We start from the raw sequence: 10,267 nt of genomic DNA, 5'->3' as shown, positions 1-10,267 counted from the left end.
TGGCCTAGTCTTTGCCAATCAGCACAAACTATCTGTGGTTAGCTGTGGCCTAGTCTTTGCCAATCAGCCCAAACTATCTGTGGTTAGATGTGGCCTAGTCTTTGCCAATCAGCCCAAACTATCTGTGGTTGGCTGTGGCCTAGTTTTGCCAGTCAGCCCAAACCATCTGTGGTTAGATGTGGCCTAGTCTTTGCCAATCAGCACAAACTATCTGTGGTTAGCTGTGGCCTAGTCTTTGCCAATCAGCCCAAACTATCTGTGGTTAGCTGTGGCCTAGTCTTTGCCAATCAGCCCAAACTATCTGTGGTTAGCTGTGGCCTAGTCTTTGCCAATCAGCCCAAACTATCTGTGGTTAGCTGTGGCCTAGTCTTTGCCAATCAGCCCAAACTATCTGTGGTTAGCTGTGGCCTAGTCTTTGCCAATCAGCCCAAACTATCTGTGGTTAGCTGTGGCCTAGTCTTTGCCAATCAGCCCAAACTATCTGTGGTTAGCTGTGGCCTAGTCTTTGCCAATCAGCCCAAACTATCTGTGGTTAGCTGTGGCCTAGTCTTTGCCAATCAGCCCAAACTATCTGTGGTTAGCTGTGGCCTAGTCTTTGCCAATCAGCCCAAACTATCTGTGGTTGGCTGTGGCCTAGTCTTTTCCAATCAGCCCAAAATATCTGTGGTTGGCTGTGGCCTAGTCTTTGCCAATCAGCCCAAAATATCTGTGGTTGGCTGTGGCCTAGTCTTTGCCAATCAGCCCAAAATATCTGTGGTTGGCTGTGGCCTAGTCTTTGCCAATCAGCACAAACTATCTGTGGTTGGCTGTGGCCTAGTCTTTGCCAATCAGCACAAACTATCTGTGGTTGGCTGTGGCCTACTCTTTGCCAATCAGCACAAACTATCTGTGGTTGGCTGTGGCCTAGTCTTTGCCAATCAGCCCAAACTATCTGTGGTTGGCTGTGGCCTAGTCTTTGCCAATCAGCCCAAACTATCTGTGGTTGGCTGTGGCCTAGTCTTTGCCAATCAGCCCAAACTATCTGTGGTTGGCTGTGGCCTAGTCTTCGCCAATCAGCCCAAACCATCTGTGGTTGGCTGTGGCCTAGTCTTTGCCAATCAGCCCAAACTATCTGTGGTTGGCTGTGGCCTAGTCTTTGCCAATCAGCCCAAACTATCTGTGGTTGGCTGTGGCCTAGTCTTCGCCAATCAGCCCAAACCATCTGTGGTTGGCTGTGGCCTAGTCTTTGCCAATCAGCCCAAACCATCTGTTGTTAGATGTGGCCTAGTCTTTGCCAATCAGCCCAAACCATCTGTTGTTAGATGTGGCCTAGTCTTTGCCAATCAGCCCAAACTATCTGTGGTTGGATGTGGCCTAGTCTTTGCCAGTCAGCCCAAACTATCTGTGGTTAGCTGTGGCCTAGTCTTTGCCAATCAGCCCAAACCATCTGTGGTTGGCTGTGGCCTAGTCTTTTGTGTTTGTTCTCTGCTTCAACTCTTCTCTCATAACCACACTTCTCTACATGATAATGTGTTTGGTTATTTATGTCTCCTGTCTTCCTCTAATACAGGGACACAAAAGAAAGAACTGGAAGGTTCGACTGTTTGTGCTGCGATCAGAGCCAGGTTACCTTCACTACTATGACCCCAGTAAGGTGAGTGACTATTGGTTACCTTCACTACTATGACCCCAGTAAGGTGAATGACTATTGGTTACCTTCACTACTATGACCCCAGTAAGGTGAGTGACTATTGGTTACCTTCACTACTATGACCCCAGTAAGGTGAGTGACTATTGGTTACCTTCACTACTATGACCCCAGTAAGGTGAATGACTATTGGTTACCTTCACTACTATGACCCCAGTAAGGTGAGTGACTATTGGTTACCTTCACTACTATGACCCCAGTAAGGTGAATGACTATTGGTTACCTTCACTACTATGACCCCAGTAAGGTGAGTGACTATTGGTTACCTTCACTACTATGACCCCAGTAAGGTGAATGACTATTGGTTACCTTCACTACTATGACCCCAGTAAGGTGAGTGACTATTGGTTACATTCACTACTATGACCCCAGTAAGGTGAGTGACTATTGGTTACCTTCACTACTATGACCCCAGTAAGGTGAATGACTATTGGTTACCTTCACTACTATGACCCCAGTAAGGTGAGTGACTATTGGTTACCTTCACTACTATGACCCCAGTAAGGTGAATGACTATTGGTTACTTTCACTACTATGACCCCAGTAAGGTGAGTGACTATTGGTTACCTTCACTACTATGACCCCAGTAAGGTGAATGACTATTGGTTACCTTCACTACTATGACCCCAGTAAGGTGAGTGACTATTGGTTACCTTCACTACTATGACCCCAGTAAGGTGAATGACTATTGGTTACCTTCACTACTATGACCCCAGTAAGGTGAGTGACTATTGGTTACATTCACTACTATGACCCCAGTAAGGTGAGTGACTATTGGTTACCTTCACTACTATGACCCCAGTAAGGTGAATGACTATTGGTTACCTTCACTACTATGACCCCAGTAAGGTGAGTGACTATTGGTTACCTTCACTACTATGACCCCAGTAAGGTGAATGACTATTGGTTACTTTCACTACTATGACCCCAGTAAGGTGAGTGACTATTGGTTACCTTCACTACTATGACCCCAGTAAGGTGAGGGACTATTGGTTACATTCACTACTATGACCCCAGTAAGGTGAGTGACTATTGGTTACCTTCACTACTATGACCCCAGTAAGGTGAATGACTATTGGTTACCTTCACTACTATGACCCCAGTAAGGTGAGTGACTATTGGTTACCTTCACTACTATGACCCCAGTAAGGTGAATGACTATTGGTTACCTTCACTACTATGACCCCAGTAAGGTGAGTGACTATTGGTTACCTTCACTACTATGACCCCAGTAAGGTGAGTGACTATTGGTTACCTTCACTACTATGACCCCAGTAAGGTGAGTGACTATTGATTACCTTTACTACTATGACCCCAGTAAGGTGAGTGACTATTGGTTACCTTCACTACTATGACCCCAGTAAGGTGAATGACTATTGGTTACCTTCACTACTATGACCCCAGTAAGGTGTGTGACTATTGGTTACATTCACTACTATGACCCCAGTAAGGTGAGTGACTATTGGTTACCTTCACTACTATGACCCCAGTAAGGTGAGTGACTATTGGTTACATTCACTACTATGACCCCAGTAAGGTGAGTGACTATTGGTTACCTTCACTACTATGACCCCAGTAAGGTGAGTGACTATTGGTTACCTTCACTACTATGACCCCAGTAAGGTGAGTGACTATTGGTTACTTTCACTACTATGACCCCAGTAAGGTGAGTGACTATTGGTTACCTTCACTACTATGACCCCAGTAAGGTGAATGACTATTGGTTACCTTCACTACTATGACCCCAGTAAGGTGAGTGACTATTGGTTACCTTCACTACTATGACCCCAGTAAGGTGAGTGACTATTGGTTACCTTCACTACTATGACCCCAGTAAGGTGAATGACCATTGGTTACCTTCACTACTATGACCCCAGTAAGGTGAGTGACTATTGGTTACCTTCACTACTATGACCCCAGTAAGGTGAATGACTATTGGTTACCTTCACTACTATGACCCCAGTAAGGTGAATGACTATTGGTTACCTTCACTACTATGACCCCAGTAAGGTGAGTGACTATTGGTTACCTTCACTACTATGACCCCAGTAAGGTGAGTGACTATTGGTTACCTTCACTACTATGACCCCAGTAAGGTGAATGACTATTGGTTACCTTCACTACTATGACCCCAGTAAGGTGAGTGACTATTGGTTACCTTCACTACTATGACCCCAGTAAGGTGAGTGACTATTGGTTACCTTCACTACTATGACCCCAGTAAGGTGAATGACTATTGGTTACCTTCACTACTATGACCCCAGTAAGGTGAGTGACTATTGGTTACCTTCACTACTATGACCCCAGTAAGGTGAATGACTATTGGTTACCTTCACTACTATGACCCCAGTAAGGTGAATGACTATTGGTTACCTTCACTACTATGACCCCAGTAAGGTGAATGACTATTGGTTACCTTCACTACTATGACCCCAGTAAGGTGAGTGACTATTGGTTACCTTTACTACTATGACCCCAGTAAGGTGAATGACTATTGGTTACCTTCACTACTATGACCCCAGTAAGGTGAATGACTATTGGTTACCTTCACTACTATGACCCCAGTAAGGTGAGTGACTATTGGTTACCTTCACTACTATGACCCCAGTAAGGTGAATGACTATTGGTTACCTTCACTACTATGACCCCAGTAAGGTGAGTGACTATTGGTTACCTTCACTACTATGACCCCAGTAAGGTGAGTGACTATTGGTTACCTTCACTACTATGACCCCAGTAAGGTGAGTGACTATTGGTTACTTTCACTACTATGACCCCAGTAAGGTGAGTGACTATTGGTTACCTTCACTACTATGACCCCAGTAAGGTGAATGACTATTGGTTACCTTCACTACTATGACCCCAGTAAGGTGAGTGACTATTGGTTACCTTCACTACTATGACCCCAGTAAGGTGAATGACTATTGGTTACCTTCACTACTATGACCCCAGTAAGGTGAGTGACTATTGGTTACATTCACTACTATGACCCCAGTAAGGTGAGTGACTATTGGTTACCTTCACTACTATGACCCCAGTAAGGTGAATGACTATTGGTTACCTTCACTACTATGACCCCAGTAAGGTGAGTGACTATTGGTTACCTTCACTACTATGACCCCAGTAAGGTGAATGACTATTGGTTACTTTCACTACTATGACCCCAGTAAGGTGAGTGACTATTGGTTACCTTCACTACTATGACCCCAGTAAGGTGAGTGACTATTGGTTACATTCACTACTATGACCCCAGTAAGGTGAGTGACTATTGGTTACCTTCACTACTATGACCCCAGTAAGGTGAATGACTATTGGTTACCTTCACTACTATGACCCCAGTAAGGTGAGTGACTATTGGTTACCTTCACTACTATGACCCCAGTAAGGTGAATGACTATTGGATACCTTCACTACTATGACCCCAGTAAGGTGAGTGACTATTGGTTACCTTCACTACTATGACCCCAGTAAGGTGAGTGACTATTGGTTACCTTCACTACTATGACCCCAGTAAGGTGAGTGACTATTGATTACCTTTACTACTATGACCCCAGTAAGGTGAGTGACTATTGGTTACCTTCACTACTATGACCCCAGTAAGGTGAATGACTATTGGTTACCTTCACTACTATGACCCCAGTAAGGTGAGTGACTATTGGTTACATTCACTACTATGACCCCAGTAAGGTGAGTGACTATTGGTTACCTTCACTACTATGACCCCAGTAAGGTGAGTGACTATTGGTTACATTCACTACTATGACCCCAGTAAGGTGAGTGACTATTGGTTACCTTCACTACTATGACCCCAGTAAGGTGAGTGACTATTGGTTACCTTCACTACTATGACCCCAGTAAGGTGAGTGACTATTGGTTACTTTCACTACTATGACCCCAGTAAGGTGAGTGACTATTGGTTATCTTCACTACTATGACCCCAGTAAGGTGAATGACTATTGGTTACCTTCACTACTATGACCCCAGTAAGGTGAGTGACTATTGGTTACCTTCACTACTATGACCCCAGTAAGGTGAGTGACTATTGGTTACCTTCACTACTATGACCCCAGTAAGGTGAATGACTATTGGTTACCTTCACTACTATGACCCCAGTAAGGTGAGTGACTATTGGTTACCTTCACTACTATGACCCCAGTAAGGTGAGTGACTATTGGTTACCTTCACTACTATGACCCCAGTAAGGTGAATGACTATTGGTTACCTTCACTACTATGACCCCAGTAAGGTGAATGACTATTGGTTACCTTCACTACTATGACCCCAGTAAGGTGAGTGACTATTGGTTACCTTCACTACTATGACCCCAGTAAGGTGAATGACTATTGGTTACCTTCACTACTATGACCCCAGTAAGGTGAATGACTATTGGTTACCTTCACTACTATGACGCCAGTAAGGTGAGTGACTATTGGTTACCTTCACTACTATGACCCCAGTAAGGTGAATGACTATTGGTTACCTTCACTACTATGACCCCAGTAAGGTGAATGACTATTGGTTACCTTCACTACTATGACCCCAGTAAGGTGAGTGACTATTGGTTACCTTCACTACTATGACCCCAGTAAGGTGAGTGACTATTGGTTACCTTCACTACTATGACCCCAGTAAGGTGAATGACTATTGGTTACCTTCACTACTATGACCCCAGTAAGGTGAGTGACTATTGGTTACCTTCACTACTATGACCCCAGTAAGGTGAATGACTATTGGTTACCTTCACTACTATGACCCCAGTAAGGTGAGTGACTATTGGTTACCTTCACTACTATGACCCCAGTAAGGTGAATGACTATTGGTTACCTTCACTACTATGACCCCAGTAAGGTGAATGACTATTGGTTACCTTCACTACTATGACCCCAGTAAGGTGAATGACTATTGGTTACCTTCACTACTATGACCCCAGTAAGGTGAGTGACTATTGGTTACCTTTACTACTATGACCCCAGTAAGGTGAATGACTATTGGTTACCTTCACTACTATGACCCCAGTAAGGTGAATGACTATTGGTTACCTTCACTACTATGACCCCAGTAAGGTGAGTGACTATTGGTTACCTTCACTACTATGACCCCAGTAAGGTGAATGACTATTGGTTACCTTCACTACTATGACCCCAGTAAGGTGAGTGACTATTGGTTACCTTCACTACTATGACCCCAGTAAGGTGAATGACTATTGGTTACCTTCACTACTATGACCCCAGTAAGGTGAATGACTATTGGTTACCTTCACTACTATGACCCCAGTAAGGTGAATGACTATTAGTTACCTTCACTACTATGACCCCAGTAAGGTGAGTGACTATTGGTTACCTTCACTACTATGACCCCAGTAAGGTGAGTGACTATTGGTTACCTTCACTACTATGACCCCAGTAAGGTGAGTGACTATTGGTTACCTTCACTACTATGACCCCAGTAAGGTGAATGACTATTGGTTACCTTCACTACTATGACCCCAGTAAGGTGAATGACTATTGGTTACCTTCACTACTATGACCCCAGTAAGGTGAGTGACTATTGGTTACCTTCACTACTATGACCCCAGTAAGGTGAATGACTATTGGTTACCTTCACTACTATGACCCCAGTAAGGTGAATGACTATTGGTTACCTTCACTACTATGACCCCAGTAAGGTGAATAACTATTGGTTACCTTCACTACTATGACCCCAGTAAGGTGAATGACTATTGGTTACCTTCACTACTCTGACCCCAGTAAGGTGAATGACTATTGGTTACCTTCACTACTATGACCCCAGTAAGGTGAATGACTATTGGTTACCTTCACTACTATGACCCCAGTAAGGTGAATGACTATTGGTTACCTTCACTACTATGACCCCAGTAAGGTGAATGACTATTGGTTACCTTCACTACTATGACCCCAGTAAGGTGAATGACTATTGGTTACCTTCACTACTATGACCCCAGTAAGGTGAATGACTATTGGTTACCTTCACTACTATGACCCCAGTAAGGTGAATGACTATTGGTTACCTTCACTACTATGACCCCAGTAAGGTGAATGACTATTGGTTACCTTCACTACTATGACCCCAGTAAGGTGAATGACTATTGGTTACCTTCACTACTATGACCCCAGTAAGGTGAATGACTATTGGTTACCTTCACTACTATGACCCCAGTAAGGTGAATGACTATTGGTTACCTTCACTACTATGACCCCAGTAAGGTGAATGACTATTGGTTACCTTCACTACTATGACCCCAGTAAGGTGAATGACTATTGGTTACCTTCACTACTATGACCCCAGTAAGGTGAGTGACTATTGGTTACCTTCACTACTATGACCCCAGTAAGGTGAGTGACTATTGGTTACCTTCACTACTATGACCCCAGTAAGGTGAATGACTATTGGTTACTTTCACTACTATGACCCCAGTAAGGTGAATGACTATTGGTTACTTTCACTACTATGACCCCAGTAAGGTGAATGACTATTGGTTACCTTCACTACTATGACCCCAGTAAGGTGAATGACTATTGGTTACCTTCACTACTATGACCCCAGTAGGGTGAATGACTATTGGTTACCTTCACTACTATGACCCCAGTAAGGTGAATGACTATTGGTTACCTTCACTACTATGACCCCAGTAAGGTGAGTGACTATTGGTTACCTTCACTACTATGACCCCAGTAAGGTGAGTGACTATTGGTTACCTTCACTACTATGACCCCAGTAAGGTGAATGACTATTGGTTACCTTCACTACTATGACCCCAGTAAGGTGAATGACTATTGGTTACCTTCACTACTATGACCCCAGTAAGGTGAATGACTATTGGTTACCTTCACTACTATGACCCCAGTAAGGTGAGTGACTATTGGTTACCTTTACTACTATGACCCCAGTAAGGTGAATGACTATTGGTTACCTTCACTACTATGACCCCAGTAAGTTGAATGACTATTGGTTACTTTCACTACTATGACCCCAGTAAGGTGAGTGACTATTGGTTACCTTCACTACTATGACCCCAGTAAGGTGAATGACTATTGGTTACCTTCACTACTATGACCCCAGTAAGGTGAATGACTATTGGTTACCTTCACTACTATGACCCCAGTAAGGTGAGTGACTATTGGTTACCTTCACTACTATGACCCCAGTAAGGTGAGTGACTATTGGTTACCTTCACTACTATGACCCCAGTAAGGTGAATGACTATTGGTTACCTTCACTACTATGACCCCAGTAAGGTGAATGACTATTGGTTACCTTCACTACTATGACCCCAGTAAGGTGAATGACTATTGGTTACCTTCACTACTATGACCCCAGTAAGGTGACATGGCTGTAGACTATAGCTATACACTCATAGCCTGGGTACCAGTCTATTTGTGCTATCTTGCCACAGCCTGGGTACCAGTCTATTTGTGCTATCTTGCCATAGCCTGGGTACCAGTCTATTTGTGCTATCTTGCCATAGCCTGGGTACCAGTCTATTTGTGCTATCTTGCCATAGCCTGGGTACCAGTCTATTTGTGCTATCTTGCCATAGCCTGGGTACCAGTCTATTTGTGCTATCTTGCCATAGTGCAAATAGACTGGTACCCAGGCTATGGCAAGATAGCACAAATAGACTGGTACCCAGGCTATCTTGCCATAGCCTGGGTACCATTTTATTTGTGCCTTCTTGCCATAGCCTGGGTACCAGTTTATTTTTTGCCTTCTTGTCATAGCCTGGGTACCAGTCTATTTGTGCTATCATACAGGTTCTCATTCTCTTCAGTCTTCTTCTGTGGGTATTGACATCGTTGTTTGTGTTCTGTCTCATCCACTTCCTGTGTTATGTCACTTGTTGATGACATCAGGATGACATCAGTCCCGTGGGCGGGTTCTCTCTCCGAGGCTGTCTGGTCTCTGCTCTGGACGACAACGGTGTTCCTTCAGGTGAGTCACACAAACACAAAAGAGCACGCACGCACGTACACACTGAGTCACTCTCTCTCAGTCAGCACTAAGATACAGCTGTCTTGCTCCAGTAAAGGTGTGGCTGATAACACAATGGGACTGGCCTCTCTCTCTCGCTCTCTCTCTCTCTCGCTCTCTCTCTTGCTCTCTCTCTCTCTCTCTCGCGCTCTCTCGCTCTCTCTCTCTCGCTCTCTCGCTCTCTCTCTCGCTCTCTCTCTCGCTCTCTCTCGCTCTCTCTCAGGTGTGAAGGGTAAAGTCCAAGGTAACCTGTTGAAGATCATCACTCAGTCTGATACTCACTACTACATCCAGGCTCCCAGCAGACAGGAGAAGATGGACTGGATTGAAGCTATCAGAGGACAGAGTTAAATAAAGTAAAGCGTATAACTTTAACGTAGTGTTTTAGGCGAGGCTGTTGTAGATACATCCAATTTAAACAAACTACTATACAAATCTTCTAACGTATAAGATTCCAGGAAACGATACATTCCATGAATGTGACCATACAAAGTTAACAGTTTGGAATAATGGTTTTTAAAACATGTAAATAGATCATTTAACACGGTGTTGTTTTGAATATTAAATAAAGCTTTTCCCCCTGTGAGAAGG

General features: G+C 44.0%; 1 protein-coding gene across 1 annotated transcript in view; it reads left to right on the top strand.

Moving 5' to 3' along the window:
- plek2 (pleckstrin 2) overlaps nucleotides 1-10,267 on the top strand; it is an 18,289-nt gene extending 8,022 nt beyond the window's left edge. The window contains exons 7-9 of the mRNA XM_055862455.1: nucleotides 1,550-1,633; nucleotides 9,559-9,637; nucleotides 9,900-10,267. Of these exons, the coding sequence (XP_055718430.1) occupies nucleotides 1,550-1,633; nucleotides 9,559-9,637; nucleotides 9,900-10,027 (291 nt within the window). The 3' untranslated portion in view covers nucleotides 10,028-10,267. The remainder of the gene's footprint in view (nucleotides 1-1,549; nucleotides 1,634-9,558; nucleotides 9,638-9,899) is intronic.

This window comes from Salvelinus fontinalis, chromosome 15 (genome assembly GCF_029448725.1).
Source record: "Salvelinus fontinalis isolate EN_2023a chromosome 15, ASM2944872v1, whole genome shotgun sequence".
NCBI classification, from domain to species: domain Eukaryota; kingdom Metazoa; phylum Chordata; class Actinopteri; order Salmoniformes; family Salmonidae; genus Salvelinus; species Salvelinus fontinalis.
This window is presented reverse-complemented; position numbering and strand designations above follow the sequence as displayed.